Source organism: Vitis riparia, chromosome 1, assembly GCF_004353265.1.
Source record: "Vitis riparia cultivar Riparia Gloire de Montpellier isolate 1030 chromosome 1, EGFV_Vit.rip_1.0, whole genome shotgun sequence".
In the NCBI taxonomy this organism is placed as follows: Eukaryota; Viridiplantae; Streptophyta; class Magnoliopsida; order Vitales; family Vitaceae; genus Vitis; species Vitis riparia.
Genome location: NC_048431.1, coordinates 5,282,509 through 5,300,608, shown reverse-complemented (window position 1 = coordinate 5,300,608; position 18,100 = coordinate 5,282,509). Strand labels below are relative to the sequence as shown.

General features: G+C 40.0%; 1 protein-coding gene across 5 annotated transcripts in view; it reads right to left on the bottom strand.

Moving 5' to 3' along the window:
- Nucleotides 1-18,100, bottom strand: part of LOC117913451 (mediator of RNA polymerase II transcription subunit 23) — a 125,008-nt gene that overhangs the window by 90,108 nt on the left and 16,800 nt on the right. For all 5 annotated transcript variants that reach the window (XM_034828452.1, XM_034828437.1, XM_034828445.1 and 2 more), the window contains exons 3-5: nucleotides 15,898-15,997; nucleotides 14,798-15,772; nucleotides 10,566-10,800 (exon numbers count right to left, since the gene is read on the bottom strand). In XM_034828452.1, coding sequence (XP_034684343.1) covers nucleotides 10,566-10,800; nucleotides 14,798-15,772; nucleotides 15,898-15,997 — 1,310 coding nt within the window. The remainder of the gene's footprint in view (nucleotides 1-10,565; nucleotides 10,801-14,797; nucleotides 15,773-15,897; nucleotides 15,998-18,100) is intronic.

Below are 18,100 nucleotides of genomic sequence, written 5' to 3'. Positions count from 1 at the left end.
TTTTTTTTTTTTTTAGGTATCAAAAACTACAAATTCATCACAAAGAATTTAGAGAGTATAAGGATGAGACATCCTCCCAAGATTTACACAAAACTGATGAAATGAATGAGAAAGGATGCCAATACCACTCCTAAGCAAAACAAAAAATGCTACACAACTCAAAAAGGAAACTATAGAAACTGAGAATAATACAATTGTATATTCAATCATGTATATTTTACATAATCAGGTCCCTATTTAACATATACACAAAAAGCAAAATATGGTAATATAAAAATCAAAACAAACATTTAGGCTAAATATCATATCTAATTGGGGCCTCAATCTTCTACCACAATATCCTACAAATCACCCCCCAAATCATACGGGATTTCCGCACTCCCCCTCAAGTTGGATCATAAATATTAATCATGTCCAACTTGCAAATAATATCTTCAAAGCTAGATTTCTGTAACCCCTTGGTGAATATATCTGCCAATTGTTTCCTTGTAGGGATACAAGTCATGCAAATCGTCTCCTTCTCAATTTTCTCCTTTATAAAGTGTCTATCCACTTCTATATGTTTGGTCTTGTCGTGCTGAACAGGATTATGAGAAATACTAATGGCGGCTTTGTTGTCGCAATAGAGTTTGATGGGGAGCTCTACTATAATGTGTAGTTCTTCCAACAGTTTCTGCAACCATAGTCCTTCACATATACCTTGTGCAACTGCTTTGAATTCAGCCTCAACACTGTTTTTGGCTACTACACTCTGCTTCTTACTTTTCCATGTTACTAGATTTCCCCAAACATAAATACAGTAGTCGGTAGTAGACCATTTGTCTCTTGCTGAACCCGTCCAATCTGCATTTGTATAGATCTCAACCTTCTTACTGTCACCCTTCTTAAAGAACAGTCCTCTTCCTTGAGAACCCTTTAGATATCTGAGGATCTTATACACTGCTTCCAGATGACTTTCCTTTGGTGAATGCATGTACTGGCTAACCACACTTACGGCAAAAGCAATGTCTGGTCTAGTACAAGAAAGGTAGATCAGTTTACCAACTAGTCACTGATATCTCTCTCTATACATGGGTTTTCCGTCCTTTTTCTTGCCTGGATAAGGGAATCGCTTGGCTTGCAACCAAGCATGCCAATCTCAATCAGCAAGTCAAGTACATACTTTCTCTAGGAGATACTAATTCCCTTCCTTGATTTGGCGACCTCCATTCCTAGGAAATACCGCATTTGACCCAGATCTTTTACCTCAAACTCTGTGGCTAAAACCTTCTTCAACCTCTCCACTTCTCCTGTGTTATCTCCAGTGAGAATGATGTCATCGACATACACGATTAGGATAGTCATCCTTCCATCGTTGGACTGTTTGAAGAACATAGTATGATCCGACTGTCCCTGTTGGTATCCTTGGTTCTTAATCACCTTTGCAAATCTATCGAACCATGCTCTCGGAGATTGCTTGAGACCATACAAAGATTTCTTCAATTTGCCTACCTTGGTTTCTTCTTCTTCCTTACAAAACCCTGGTGGTAGCATCATAAACACTTTTTCTTCCAGCTCACCATTCAGAAAGGCATTCTTGATATCAAACTGATGGAGTGGCCAGTCTAGGTTTGCTGCCAAGGATAAGAGAACTCGTATAGTGTTCAGCTTTGCCACCGGTGCAAATGTCTCAATGCAGTCGATGTCGTAGGTCTAAGTGAACCCCTTTACAACTAGGTGGGCATTGTATTGTTCTACTATGCCATCCGCCTTATATTTCACTATGAATACCCATTTACAGCCCACTGGTTTCTTCCCTCTCGACAAAGTCATCACTTCCCAAGTCCTATTTTTTTCTAATGCCTTTATTTCTTCCATCACTGCCTCTCTCCATTCTGGAATCTCCAAGGCTTCTTGAATGTTTTTAGGAATCTGGATTATATCAAGGTTAATCGCAAAAGCACGACACTTTGTAGAAAGAGCATTATAAGATACAAATTTCGAGATAGGATGGAGAGTACATGAACGAGGTTGCTTCCTAAGAGCAATGGGTATATCATCTGTTACCTGATCAGGATTGGAACCAAACTCCTGAGGGGTTGGAACTATCACCGATCCTAACTCTTTTAGTGCTTTGGAGGTGAGTGCCTCATTGGACTTCGATTTTGGCCTCCTTAAGTAGACGAGTGTTTCCCTATTTATCTGTATTTCCGTATCTCCCCCTAAGTTCAAGTGTTCTTCTGCATTAGGCGAAGGGGTAGATATAAGGCACGGAAGGGATTCGAACACAGCAACATCGAGGTAGTCTAAGGTTAAGGGTAGTCTACCTTCACTCACGGACTCCCCCTGAAGCAAGTAGTAGGGAGTATGCTCAAAGAATGTGACATCTAGGCTAACATATAGCTTCTGTGAAATTGGGTCTAGCATTTGTAGCCCTTTTGTGTGGAAGAGTAGCCAAGGAAGACACATTTAAGCGCTCTGGGATCCAATTTGTTCCACTTAGGTGTGTGAGCGTGAACAAACACAGCAGACCCAAAGACACGAAGTTGAAGATGTGCACCAAGTCTAGAATGAGGAAAAAACTCTTGGAATTTTTGGAGAGGTGTGACAAAAGATAGGACCTGACTAAGCATTAGGTTAATAAGGTATGTGGCTGTCAAAATGGAGTCACCCCAAAATTGTGAGGGCATATGAGAGGTAAACAGCAAGGCACGAGCAATTTCAAGAATATATCTATTTTTCAGTTCTACAACCCCATTTTGCTGAGGGGTGTCAACGCTTGAACTTTGATGGATAACACCATTTTCTTGTAGATAAGTGCTCAATGAGTGATTGAAATACTCAGTACCATTATTTTTATTTTATTTTTATCAGAAACGAAGAAGATTATATTAATAAAAGAACAAATACAGGAGAGAAAAAAGAGACAATAGAAAGAGAAAAAAACCAAGGGAAGGATGAGAGATCCTTCCTACACAAATACCAAGGAAAAACACCCAACAATAGAACTCTAAAAACAAAATAAACCCCATCAATCTTCAAACTCTTGAGACGCAAACCCCAATCCAATTGAGTTGTAGAATGCTTAGAGGAACTCCTCTAAAAGCTTCAGTACAAGAAGCCCATAGAGAAGAATAAAACCGGATCAAATCCCAAACCATCTCTTCCGTTCTCCCTTTATCCTCAAAAATCCTATTGTTTCTTTCTTGCCACACCATCCAAATCAAAGTAAGGCAAGCAATTTGCCAAAGTGTCTTGCCTCTTAATGAGTTCCCCAAGCCTTTAAAAGAAATAATCAACATGTCTTCAAGGCTCCTTAGAGGGACCCAAATCAAACCTACTAGATTGAACAACCTGTGCCAAAGTCCAATGGTAACGGGACAATGAAGAAAAAGGTGGTCAATCGACTCTCCATTTCCTTTGCAAAGAATGCACCATTGAGGGCAGAGGGCTTTGTAGGGTCTTCTCAATTACAACTTGTCATTAGTGTTTACCTTCCCATGTGCTACTAACCAAGCGAGTGCCTTAACCTTTGAAGGGACTTTTGAGCTCCATAAAAACTTGGCCGGAAGGAACATTAAAGGATTTGAAACTTTTGACAAGGCATAGAAAAAAGATTTCACTGAAAATGAGTCTGACGAAGACAAAGACCACGCTCTTGAGTCTGATGAAGAAGGGGAAAGAAGCACAAAATTAAGGGAGGACATTAATCTCTGAAGGAGATCAATTTCTGAATCCGTTAGATTGCGGCGAAAGTTAAAATTCCAAGACAATGGTAAGGAATTGCCAAGGACATTTGAGACAGTGAGGTTTTTCACATAAATAACTCTGTAGAGATCAGCAAATTGAGAACACAAAGTTTGGTTTCCTCACCAAAGATCTTCCCAAAACCGAATTCTCTCCCCATTGCCCACCACTAGGCGGACAAAAGAGGAGAACTCCTGGAAAACTTGAGCAATAGCCTTCCAAGGACATCTGTGAGACCATCTAACCACCATGTTAGCGTCCCATCCATTAGGATGTGTCCCATATATACTCGCAATAACCTTATGCCAAAAACCGCTCCTTTCTCTAGGGAACCTCCAGAGCCATTTCCCTAAGAGGGCAATATTTCTCATAGAAGTCTTCCCAAAGCCCAAACCTCCCATCTCTTTTGGTCTACTAACAACCTCCCATCTGATTAGGTGATCTTTCTTCCCTTCCCCGGCCCCAGACCAAAGAAAATTCCTTTGCATCTTCTCCATCTTTGAAGCTATAGATACAGGGATTTTGAAGAGGGAGAGGAAGTAGCTAGGGATGTGAGACAGACAAGACTGAATTAAAGTAATCCTCCCTCCCAAAGACAAATAGGCCTTTTTCCACCCATCCAGCCTCCTCGAAATTCTCTCAACCACGGGATCCCAAAAGCCTATTGTCTTTGGGTTCCCTCCCAAAGAAAGGCCTAAATAAGACAAAGGTCACTCTGACACTCTGCACTCCAAAACCAAAGCCAAACTAGACAACACCTCCTGCCTAGTGTTAATACCTGAAATGGTGCTTTTTTCTAAGTTAATTTTTAAACTAGATACTTGCCCAAAAACCAAAAGGATAATCTTAAGGTTTTGAAGAAGGTCCAAAGAGGCTTTAGAGAAAAATATGGTATCATCAGCAAACTGTAACAAGGACACTCTAGTCCTATCCCTCCCCACAAGGAAACCCTCAGTTATCTCAGTTTCCTCAGCTCTAATCATCAACCTACTTAAAACATCTGCTACTAGAGTAAAAAGGAAAGGAGAAAGAGGATCTCCCTGTCTCAAACCTCTAGCGGCCTTAACCCAACCCATTGCATTCCCATTAACTAGGATTGCAAAACTAGAAGAAGATAAACAGCCCCTCATCCAAGATCTCCATTTCTGGCTGAACCCCTTCCTTTGAAGCACATGATCTAAAAATCCCCAATCCACATGATCATAAGCCTTCTCAAAATCAATTTTGAAGACTACCCCTTCCTCCCCTGACCTTCTTTTCTCATCCACCACTTCATTGGCTATCAATACAGCATCCAAAATTTGTTTCCCTTCCACAAAGGCTCCTTGAGAGCCAAAGATTGTTTCATGTAGAACTTTGCGTAAACGCCCTGATAAGACCTTAGCAATTATCTTATATAAACTTGTAACCAAATTAATAGGTCAATAATCTGAGATTTTAAAAGTTTGGCTTTTCTTAGGCACCATAGCAATGAATGTCGCATTTGTACTTTGATTTATTACCCGCTTAGTGTGGAACTCAAAAAACACCCTCATTAGATCCTCTTTTATCACATCCTAACACTCTTGATAAACTGCTATAGTAAAGCCATCAGGGCCAGGGGCCTTTTCCTTATTCAATTGGAAAACTGCCATTCGAACCTCCTCTTCAAAAAACGGTCTATCCAACCAAATTGCACTCTCTTCAGAAATAGGGGTCCAATCAATCCCTTCAATCTTCCAAGAGTCACCTTCGGGTTTAGAATAGAGATTCCCAAATAAATTTACAATCTCCTCAGAAATAATCTCAATGTTATTTAAAGTCTCCCCCCTCTCGGAAATCAGAGACTTTATAAACTTCTTGCTTCTTCTTCCAGTGGCCACTCTGTGAAAAAACTTAGAGTTGCAATCCCCTTCTTTAATCCACTTAATCCTAGATTTTTGTCTCCATTGCACCTCTTCCTTCAATAACAAATCCTCTAGCTCCTTCCTTCTTAGGGTCCTTTCTGAAACCAGATCAAGATTTAAATTCCCTTCTTGTTCAATTCGATCAATTCTGCCTAAGTCCGTAAGAATGTGATTTTTCCTCTCTCTTAAATCTCCAAAGACCACTATATTCCACTCTTTCAACTTTGATTTAATAAACTTTAGTTTCCTCATAAACTTGTGACCTTCCCAACCTTCAACCGTACACTCTTGCCACCAATCTCTAAACTTCTCTTTAAACTCAGGATGGAGCAACCACATATTCTCAAACCTAAAAGGAGTCGGTCCCCATTTTAAAGGATTAGTTTCCAAACAAATTGGGCTATGGTCAGAGGTCCATCTAGGAAGGGCCTCTTGAATACTTTAAGAGAAAAAAGAATCCCACTCAAAAGAGAATAAAAACCTATCTAACCTCTTGCAAATAGGATCGACTTGCATGTTTGACCATGTAAAAGCTGCATTCCTAAGAGGGGGATCCAACAAACCACTTTCCTTTATAAACTCATCAAAACACCTCATGTTGACTGTTAACCTAGAGTCACCCATCTTCTCAAATATCCTCCTAATCACATTAAAATCCCCTCCTACGCACCACCTTGGGGAAGTCAGACCATGCAGGTCTTGAAGCTCCATCCAGAAGTCCTTCCTCCACACTGCCTTATTCGGGCCATACACTGAGGTTAACCAAAAAAACCCTTCCTCATCAGAGTTCAATTTTACAGTAACAGAGAAAGATCCTAACACCTTCTCTGAACACTTGAACTTAATTGAATCCCACAAGATCACAATCCCCCTCAACGCCCCACAAGCAGGAAGAGCAACCCAATCCAGACTTTTACCTTTCCAAACACTACTCACAGACCTCTTATCCCAAATTTCACGCTTTGTTTCCTGAAGCATCACCACATCTGGGTTTTGAGTACTTAAAAACCTTCTCACAGTCCTCCTTTTCTTCCTAGATCCTAAACCTCTTGTATTCCAACTTAAGATCTTCATGAAAACAAAAACAACCCGACACAACCCACACCCAGAACTAATCCTCTCCTCGAGTTCCAGAGTCATTTTTCTTCTTTCTTCTGGAATAAACCTTGTCCGCAGAGAGAGCACTCCTGTACTCTCCTTCCACACCTTTTCCGTTATCCCTGACAATTCTAACCCTCAAACTCTCCATAACTAACTGAACCTTGACCATCTTCCGAGGCGTAAGCCCCTCAACCTGAAAACCTTCCAACGGGAAGGTGGAAGGTTCTAGCACTGGGAACGAAGCCTCACTTGAGACACCACACACCTCAGGGTTACTGAGAGTTTCCCTAAGGAGAGGCCGGTCTTTAAATTTTCGGCTAGAGGTTTCTAGGGGAACCACCACACCTTCCGAACAGGACGCACCACCACGATGGTTGTTATTCACCACAGGAGAGATAAAAACGGAACCATGTTGAACGGCGTAGCTTGACTCCAACGGAATCGAAGAAAAAGACTGACGACGAGAAGAGTGAACCAAAGAAACAGAGGTTTCAGGAATAAAATTTGGCTCAAAAGCCCTAGACAAAGGAAGATCTCGCTCAGATACAGCTGAGAAAGGAGTACGCACCTCATTGATCAATTTGCATTGCAGAATCCCCTCTTCTCCCTCTGTCTTGCCAGTAGAAACTTTGGATGTTTCAAAACCAGTGGAGAGATCGCTCTTTCTGGAGTGAGATTTGCCCCGAGAAGTGTCTCGATTTGTCTCCAGTGAGCCACCTCCTTCTAAGTTTCGCTTCGGGGTAGAAGACGCCTCCTCAAATGTCGACGGCCCACTTCTTGCTCTGCGCCTTACAGAGACTGAGGATCCTTTCGGCATTGACGACACTTGAAGATGACCTTTCGACATTTTATTCTTTGCAGTGAACCCTGGTCTTAGGAGCTTTGAAGACGAAGATACATCTGGGCCGCCATTAGAGGATCCTTTATGGGTTGGACCCGCTAGGGGCCCAAAATCTTTCGCCCCAAATTGGGCCCAATCAGAACAGGCTTCAAAGGCGTCTGGTGTTGGCCCGATGTTGCTTCCCGCCGTTGGGCCCAACATCCACCTTCCCTTTCCTTTCTCCCCCTTAGCCGATTTTGAATCTGAAGAACGAAAATGGGAACGATGACGAGGCATCCAGCTATGGCACTCAATGGTACTGTCAATAGCTCGTAGCCCCTCAACGTTCTGTGGCTTCTGAAAGACGCAACCCCCGGCTGACCTCAGCTCGTCCTTGCTGCAATTCGACTCAGGCCTGATAGAGTCTTCTCCGTCATCTTCTCCGGTGACTGTAACTGCAACCATGTATGTCCAATCTCCATCTTCTACCTCTAATAGCGCTGGAAGCACGACATTTGGAAACATCTCCACCCACAATGTTACCTTCGTCAAATCAACGAGCTTCAATGATTTCCTCGCCACCTTCGTTACCCTCCCCCACTACTGCAAAATGTGTCTCAATTGCACCTCATCCCACAGGTGGAAATACCATTATCAGTACGAAGAATTTGAATTTTGGTGTGAAACTAAGTTTGTATCATAGAGTGAAAGTTCATGAAGATTGATCGAACCTCAATTTTATCAGTCAACAAATATACCCAACATAGACGAGTGTGATCATCAATAAAAATAATAAACTATTTTTTATGGGTCCTATTAGGGGTACGTGATGGTCCCCATAGATCATTATGAATTAAAGTAAATGGTATGGATGGTTTATACTTAGATTTAGGAAAAGATGCACAATGGTGTTTGGCAAGTTCACATACTTCACACTAAAAATCCGATTAAGCTTTATTTGAACATAGTGAAGGAAATAAATGTTGCAAGTACTAAAAACTAGGATGACTCATCCTTTTGTGCCATAACAAAAGTTCACTTTCCCCAGGATTAGATGCAGAATTACAAACACTAGGAGGACACTATCCACGCACATTAGCTTCGTCGAAGTAATATAGCCCCTCATGTTCCTTCGCACTGCCAATCGTCTTCCCCAATAATAGGTCCTAAAAAACACAATGAGATGGTAGGAATTTAGCTAAGCAATTAGACTGTTTGGTTAACTGGCTAATAGACAGCAAATTGTAAGATAAATTAGGAACATGTAGGACAGGATTGAGAGTAATAAGACTCAAAAATACGAATACTCCATTTGCCAGCAACTGGAGATAAAGTACCATTTGCAATTTTTACTTTTAAATTACCGGCACAAGGAGAGTGTAGAAAATAAATGATGAGGATCAGTCATATGATAAGATGCACTAGAGTCAATAATCCAGAGAGTAATATGAGACATGGTGCTAAGTGCTGTCAGAAAGGTACCTTTGTGGGTTAAAGAACCAGATGACAAAGTAGTAGAAGACTGACCAGAGGCTTGGAAATTAGAAAAAAACTCATATAATTTCGCAAGTTGGTCGGAATTAAACCCCACACTAGAAGCTAACTAATGATTTTCTGTGGGTTTCTTGTCTGCTTGGGTTTTGGTGGAGGCCTGATGACTATGAGCTTTATTGGGTTGTCTAGGCTTCCAATCCATGGGCTTGTCATGTAAAGTCCAACAAGTGTCTTTAGACTGGCCCGTTTTCTTACAATGCTCACAATAAGTCCTCTTAGACTGTCTTAATCTAGATGTAGCATGAGGCCCACAGGTTACAAGTGCTGAAGCCTCAGGCCCAAAAGTGAGATGTTCCCGCAACATCACTTTCCTTTTGCTCTCCTCACATCGCACCTTAGAGAAAACCTCTAAAATGGAGAGCAGCGGCCAGCAACTGAGAACTCTGCTCCTAACATCGTCAAGCTCATGGTTCAGACCCACTAGAAACTCGAAGACTTTCTCATTCTCCATCTTCTTCTTAAATCGCACACTATCACCCATGCACTGTCATTCCTCTTCGCAGTTGAGATCGAGTTCTTGCCACAAACCCAGCATCTCAGTGTAGTATTCCGTGACTTTCCAATCTCCTTGCTTCATCTGCCAAAGCCGCGTCTTGAGTTCAAAGATTTGGGAAGCATTCTCGGCATCAGAGTATGTTTTCCGTATCGCATCCCACACATCCTTTGTCGTCAGGAGGAACATATACGTTTTGCCAATGGCTAGCTTCATGGAGTTGATCAAGCATGAGGTGATGAAGGAGTTTTCGGACCGCCATTTCTGGGATGCTACTGCATCGGTCGGAGGTGGTCGCTGAGTCTCGCCGGTAAGAAACCCTAATTGTCCCTTTCCGTCAATAACAAGCTTGATTGCCTATGCCCACTCTCTGTAATTCTTATCGTTCAATTTTTCAATGGTAAGATGGAGCGGGGAGCTGTCGAATGCACCGGCCAAGCCCATGGAGGAGTTTATCTCCGACTCTCTTTCCTGGGTTGCTAATTGACTGGACTAATGGTTGTCTCCTTTTTGGGTAGCCATGGATTGATTAGGGTTTAGAGCAATCCGTGCTCTGATACCATGTAGAAACTGAGAATAATACAATTGTATATTCAATCATGTATATTTTACATAATCAGGTCCCTATTTAACATATACACAGAGAGCAAAATATGGAAATATAAAAATCAAACCAAACATTTAGCCTAAATATCAGATCTAATTGGGGCCTCAATCTTCTACCACAATATCCTACAAATCACCCCCCAAATCATACGGGATTTCCACAGAAACCTAGCAAAATACACCCAAAAACTGCACTATGCAACTCAAGGAGGTACAAAGTTCCTATAAAAAATGGCATACATAAACACATTTAACCAAATATAACAGTACAGCAACCTGATCTGTAAGACACTATTACAGGAAAATTCAATCAGCATTAAACCCTCAAATACATGTATATGAAAACAGGTAATCAAAGGAATTAGGTAGAGATTATTGCCTGAATTTGTCAACTTCAATAGTTCAACGATTCTATCAATTGTTGCCTCACAAATCATTTCAGAAGTAAAAACAGCACCAGCAGAAGGTCCTTGAGGATGAGACCTATAACAAGGAGCCACAAGCAGCACACGCTTCCACCAGTCAGGTGATGGAGTAGTTCGAAGAGCGTGTCTTATACAACGCAAAGCCCTCTCCCAATCCAGACTCCCTCTCTGAATAGAATTTGCAAGATCCTGCACCAATAAAAAGAAATTAATGCAACCAACTCTCTTCAGATGCTTACCTCCACCAATATATTAATGATCATCACATCATTGTCATAAATTGCTGAGTGATACACATCGCACTGTACGGTACTAGAGTTCTAAAGGATTGACATAAGGAATTACAAATACTACAAGAATGGACAAAGGCTGCCACCACTATATTTGAAAGCATGTTCAGTTTCTTTTTCACTCTTTTTCCCAGGTTGGGGGCTAAAGAGGTGGGCTAGTATTGAAAGAAGATTCAACACAAGGACAAAACCCAGTAAGACAACCATGATTATGCCTAAAAAAAATGACAGTTTGTCTTTCATGTACAAAAGCCACTCGCTCAAATAAGCTTATGAAATGAATTTCCTTAAAACTAGGCAATACACTCCATGGGCATTGTTGGAGAACATGATATAGCCCAAAGCCTACAAGCTTAAGCTTTTAGGAAAATTGGTTATCTAACATGGTATCAAAGCCTCATTTGATGGCAGGTCAAGTGTTTGAACCTCACCACCGCATGTTTATTTCCACAATTCATATTAAGTCAACGTGTATGCCCAAAGATGGAATTTACACATGAGGGAGTGTGTTGGAGAGCATGATATACATAATGGGCCCAAATCATATAAGCTTAAGCTTTTTAGGAAAATTGGTTATCTAATAGGCATAATAACACACCAAAAAACTTAGTAAGCCAAGCATAAAAGCACACAGATCAAAACCAATAAGCAAAGTATAATTGCATCAAAAATATCTTTCAATTGCAAATACCATTTTTTTAAATAAACTATGAATGTAATTCCCTCTTTTTTTCCTTTTTTGCAAGTAACATTTTATATAGTGACAGTGCAGAAGAGGGGAGAACTCTAATAGGCATAATAATGCAGAAAAAGATAATAAAAAAATGCATAAAAATAAACAGATTGGAAAAAAACACACACTTCAATTGCTAAAGGGAAAACAAAAAATAAGCATATATGCTTCAAAACACCTATAAAAGCATAATGGCACTAATCTGCCATATTAGTAAATAGCATCTGAGTATTGTATATTTACTAAATGTTTACCAAAAGAAACACATTTAGTTTTCATGATATTGTATTTTAAAAATCTATAAGAATGGGAAAAAGAAAGTGGAAAAACATCGAATCAGTGTGACCAATATGTACCAGTACTGCTGAAACATGTGTCCTGTGATACAAAACTGAACAGCACAAAACAAACAAAAAACAAAATGTATTAGAAGAAGGAACCGTATAGGTTTTAAGAGGGACTAGTTTCACACTTATTTTCCAGACTGACAGGTATCAAACTGTTTCCTACTGGACATTACATAGCATATCATCTGACAAACAAAAGCATGACATCAAGAATTGTAATTGTTATTAAACTCAGCAACTTACTTTGTTACAGTCATGAACATTACATACTGCATAGATATAACCACTCATGCATATATTCCTTGAGGCCTGGCTCAAGTGATAAGCAGTTGGTGGTGGGATTCAGGAGGTTCCATGTTCGATCCCAACATGGGGGAAAAGGAGAAAAGAAGGGAGAACTGTTCTAAGAAAAATAGCCCCTCATGGACATATAAACACACCATCATAACATGAAAATGCTTAAAACTATCTTTGAAATGCATACACTAAGTGCTAGAATGAGGTTAAATTTTTATTTTTATTTTTTTTGATAGTAAGAGGTTGTATTTTTTTTTTTATAGATAAAAAGATGTATATTAAACGAGAAGAAAAAGCACCAAAAACAGTGTCCTCAAAGTATACATGGAGTATACAAAAAAGCCCAAAGACACACTCCAAGGGGAAAGGATAGCAGCACACCAAAGATTAAATTCCTAACTTAGAGTCTAACCAATCTAAAAAACTTACAAGAGAAGAAGGGCTCAAAACTAAAGATACCCTAACCCAAGACCAAATATTACATACAAAAGAATATTTCAGTCTTTGAAGCAAAAGCTCCTCATTCCCAAAAGCTAATAAATTCCTTTCCTTCCAGACTAACCAAAATATACATAAGAGGGTCATTTGGCAAGTCTTCTTTCGAACTTCCCCACAAACGCTCCATGCCACCCAAGAAGAGTTTCCTTCACTGTACATGATAGAGTCCAAGCCACACCAAAAAGAGAAAAGAAGATTCCACAAGACCCACGCCTTTACACAATGAAGTAAAAGGTGATCCACCGTTTCTACTTCAGAGAGGCATAGAAAACACATGTTTGCCAATGAGAACCCCCTCCTTTGAAGTTGTTCCAAAGTTAAGACTTTACCCCAAGAAGTCTCCCAAGAGAAGAAGGCTACCTTAGGAGGCACTCCCACCCTCCAAATACCATCACTAGGGAACAAAGAAGAATCTCCGGGTTCCAAAATATAATACAGAGACTTGATTGAGAAAACACCACACTTTAGTGCTATCCAAAACACTCTATCTTCCTCCTCCCTTTGCACCCGGAAGGCTTGGATCTTATGCAAAAAATGTTCCACCAACTCAATCTCCCAATCATTAAACGCCCTTGCGAAAAGAGGGGTCCAGCCATCCCCATCACCAACGGGATTCCAAACATCCAATACTCAAGCATTCTTAGACAAAAAGATGGAAAATAAAGAAGGGAATGACTCACAAAGTAGCTCATCTCCACACCACTTGTCCATCCAGAATCTCACTCTCTACCCACTTGATAGGCCAACGTACCATTTAAAAACAACCACTCCTTCCTAATTGATTTCCAAAGCCCAAGCAAAAAAAAGTGCATAGGAGTATACAAAGAGCATACAGTGCATAAGAGTATACAGGTCATATACAAAGAGCACCAAGCAAAAAACAAAAAGAGGGAACAAAAAAATACTCCCTCACTCAACCAAGATCCAACCAATCTATGAAATCAATCATTTGTGTATATCCTCCACCTATATACACCTTGACCCACACATAAAAATTGTTTAGAAATACCTTTTTCAGCCTTTGATCAAACAATTCCTCACAATCAAAGTATCTTCTATTTCTTTCCTTCCAAATCGTCCAGAAAATACAAGAAGGAGCAACTCTCCAAGCCTTAATACGTCTTTTATCTATAAAAGAACCATGTCACCCTAGGAGGGTCTCCCTAATTGACTCAAAAATAACCCATTGGACACTCAAAATGGAGAACACTAGCTACCATAATAATCTCACTTTGTCACACTGAAGGAGAATGTGGTCAATGGACTTTGACTCCTCTTTACACAATGCACATCTGTTGGCCAAAACCCACCCTCTTCTTTGAAGCTGATCCAATGTCAAAACCTTTCCCCAGTAAGCCTCCCAAGAGAAAAAACTCATCTTTAAAGGAATCCATGGATTCCAAACTATCTTTAAACAGAAAGGGATGGTTCCATCAATCGCCAACAAAGAATAAAGTCCTCTTACAGAGAAAACCCCTTAGCTATCTCCCTTCCAAACTACTCTATCCTCCTGCTCCCTCTTCGTTGTTTGTCCTTGGGGTTCAAAAAGAAAACGCTCTATGACACCCAAAAATCAGCTATCTCCCTTCCTAACAAAACAGAAGTTCCAATTTCCTCCTCCTCAATGTTCCCAAAAATTAGCTACCCATGCATCTTTAGAATCAAATAAGGCAAACAAGGACAGGAAGGTCTCAAAATGAAAGTCACGATGACAAAATATAAGATGCACAATCTTCATAAAATCACAATTCTGCTCTCTAAAGAATATGAGCTTGTACACCTAAGGCTGGTTTTAGTAGCACCCACTTAACTGAACTACAAGAAGTGCTGGTAAACGCTTCAGGATGACATGTCATTTAGGTGTAAGTTGTAGAAAATAGAATCCATCATCACAGATTTTTAAGTCATACCACTACTTTCATTACCAAATTTTTTGTTAGTTCAATGACATTATAGTATTCCATTCACATGATGTATTACATTATCATATTCACACAACAGGTTACTAGAAATTTTGTTACCTCTCCATGCAAAGGTTCTCCTAGCACACTTGGATACATGATTGGTGAATATCGCAAGTTGGCTACCGCTTCACCTGAAATAGGAGAAGTTGTCTGTGACAGAAAACGATGAGTTCCAAATGTAGGGCACTGAAGATGTTGATCTAGCATTTGCATGTGCATGGCCATCATATCTCTCCTCCTATGGATCTCCAAGATAAGTGTAAATAAGGCTTCATCATCTGGTATGTTTTCTATAAACTGCAAGCCACTGCGGAGTAATTCATAGAAGGGTACACGACATTTATCCTCCTCAACCAACAGCCAAATCACATCCAAACAACTATGCAGCCATTCAATTAGAGCCTTGTCAGGTCTCCATGATTTTGCAACATCAGATTCCTGTTGTCTTTGGTCCCAATTAACCAGCCAGTTCAGCATGTGATTGAAAATTTCAGCATAAGTCACCGGCTTTAAATTAAAGTCCAGGCCGGTTAAAATAATCTTACAACAAAGCTGGCGTAGAAAGCTTAGAGTATTGTCTCTTATGGTTGAATTAACCCTCATAGTAGACTGCTGTCCACTGCAGGAAATATCGGAGGATTTAACAGGTGACAAGGCCACACAAGGTGATGGATCAGTCGCTGACTGCGCAGGAGAGCTGATACCATGAACTGAAGGCAATGGTGATGCAGGATTTGATGACTGAAAAGTGGAAGAATTGTGAATTGTGCTTGAAGATGGCAACATCCCAGATGGTGACAAACTCGTAGATGAGACAGAAGTCACTGCTTGATTCCCCTGACCAACTGACATCTCTGCAGAAGAAACTGAAGAAAGAAGGGATGGCAAAAACGTGTCCCAGTTTATGTATCCTATGCTGCACAAGCTCCGTAAAGCAAAGAGAAGAAATTCAGCCCGTGGTGCATGACCACTGCAAGGCACAACCAGAGATATAAGGATAGATTCTGTCACCGAACGCAATTGATCCTGGTCCTGAAGAAAGTGTCATGGTCATCAACATGTAAAGCTCAATGTCAATGGTTCTCACATCCAGCAGAGGCTATAAAAAGGTAAAGAAACATAGATGCTAAAAGGCGAATTCAAAATTCAAAACTTACAGAAAACTGGCTCTGGAGCTGCCCAAAATCTAAAAGAAACTGCTCATTTCGAGGAGGAAGCTCTCTGTTTAGAGCAGTTACACGCTTTTGTGTCTTGTTCCTGAACACAAGGTTTTTTTCCAGAGCTGATCAACATACTAACAATGAAGGCAACAACAAAAGAGACTCCAACAATGCAGCTTCAAAATCATATCCTGTGGGCCTTGGTTCAGGTGGTAAGAGTTGGTGTTTGGGCTTGACCATATATCTTCTTTGTTCTTTTTCTTTTTTTTATCAGAAACAAATAATTCATTACCATGGAACAACGACAAAAAGGATGAGAAGTCCTAACTTGTATATGTATCAAAAAAAGAGAGATGCTATGACTCCAGTTTTATCTACTAAAGTACAGATAAGATTGCCAGACTTGCCACAATTATCAGGGATACAGACATCTAAATACTTTTAATGGAGCTATGGATCAACATGATGGTGGGTCCTAATTTTCCAACACATTCCAGATTTCTTAATTATTAATCACTAATCCTTCCTAGTTTTCTTATATATTATGTCTTGATTAAACTAGACTGTGCTTGCTGATCCAGACATTTGAACTGCCAATTGCTGAGCTAGCCCTGTTTGACAAGTTCTGCTCAATGATCAGCAGTTACAATATTCATTCCAAGTGATTTGTGAGACATAACTGAGTTTGTGTAGGAAATGCATTCAGAGAAAAATACTTAATTCCAGGAAGCCATTCATGAACAGTAGCACAAAACTTAGTGAAAGCAGGTTCGAGAAAATCTGTCATCCTCATTCAGTAATGAATAATTGATATACAGAGGTATTTAAAAGAGTACATGGAATATACAAGAAAGGAAAGAACATATAGGCCTAAAAAATAGGAACTGAATAAAGTTTGAAATTTGAAATACAGCAATAATCTATAAAACCTTTGACTTATTCTCTAATTTAATTTTCATCTAGTTTAGCGACAAATCGAACTCAAATCTACTCTTGATTTTTCAACACTGTCCCTCAAGTTGGTTCATATACATCAAACATTCCCAGCTTGCTAATTAAGCCTTCAGAACATGATTTCTACGATCCCTTAGTTAGGATGTCTGCTATTCTTTTATTGGAACAAATGACAGTGTACCTCCACATGCTTGGTTCTATCATGTTGCACTAGGTTGTGTGCAATGTTTATTGCTGTCTTATTATCACAATATAGCCTCATAGGTCTTTCAATAGGAATCTTTAGCTCATCAAGAAGCCTTTTTACCCAAAGAAGTTCACAATTCCCATGTGCTACAGCTAGGAACTCGGCTTCTACACTACTGCGGGCAACCACATTCTGTTTTTTTTCGAGTAACAAAATTGCCACCAAAAAAGGTGCAATAGCCCCAAGTTGACCTTGGTCAATGAAACTACCAACCCAACCAGCATCGGTATAGGATCATAGCACTTATATAGATCCAAGAGCTCCTACCAAAAATCCTTCCTAAGAAAGAATTTTTAGGGCCATAAACAAAGGAGAGCCAAAGGGAACCAATTCCTTCCATCAAAAACTTGATTGAGACAAAGAAGGAGCCTATTACCACTTCTTCACTGCTAAGCCTCTTTGAATTCCAAATAATCAAAACCCCTCCCAAAGCCCCACTAGCCGGAAAAGAAGCTCAATCCTTATTCCTAGCTGTCTGGACACTACTCACAAACCTCCCTTTTTTATTCCTGAAGCATCACAATATCTAGGTTCTCATGTTGCAAAAATTCTTAACCACCCTTCTTTTTCTCCTAGATCCCAATCCTCATATATTCCAACAAATGATCTCCATAACAAAACTGCACTGTGCCCAAACCTCCAAACCAACTCCTGAAAAACTAGAAAAACTGTGGAAAATCTGTACTTTGAGAAGGTTAGGACTGATTTATCAACCTATACAAGTGCTCAAGTTGTTCCTTGCTAATGGTGAAGGATCAAAAGGGTTCCTGGTAAGTTTTCAGCTGCTACTGGCATTCCTCATCCCTTTCTTTAAGGAAATATATTGTTCTTATTTGGACATTTTACCATGAAGTTTTCAGCAGGTCTCCTTGGTGTGTTGCAGCTTGTTGCAATAGTCACACCACACTTTCACTTTTACTTCACTTCCATTATGAATTTTTTGGACCACTACAACAGCTGCAATCTCAGTTGCACCAGTAATCAACGTTAAATTTTCAG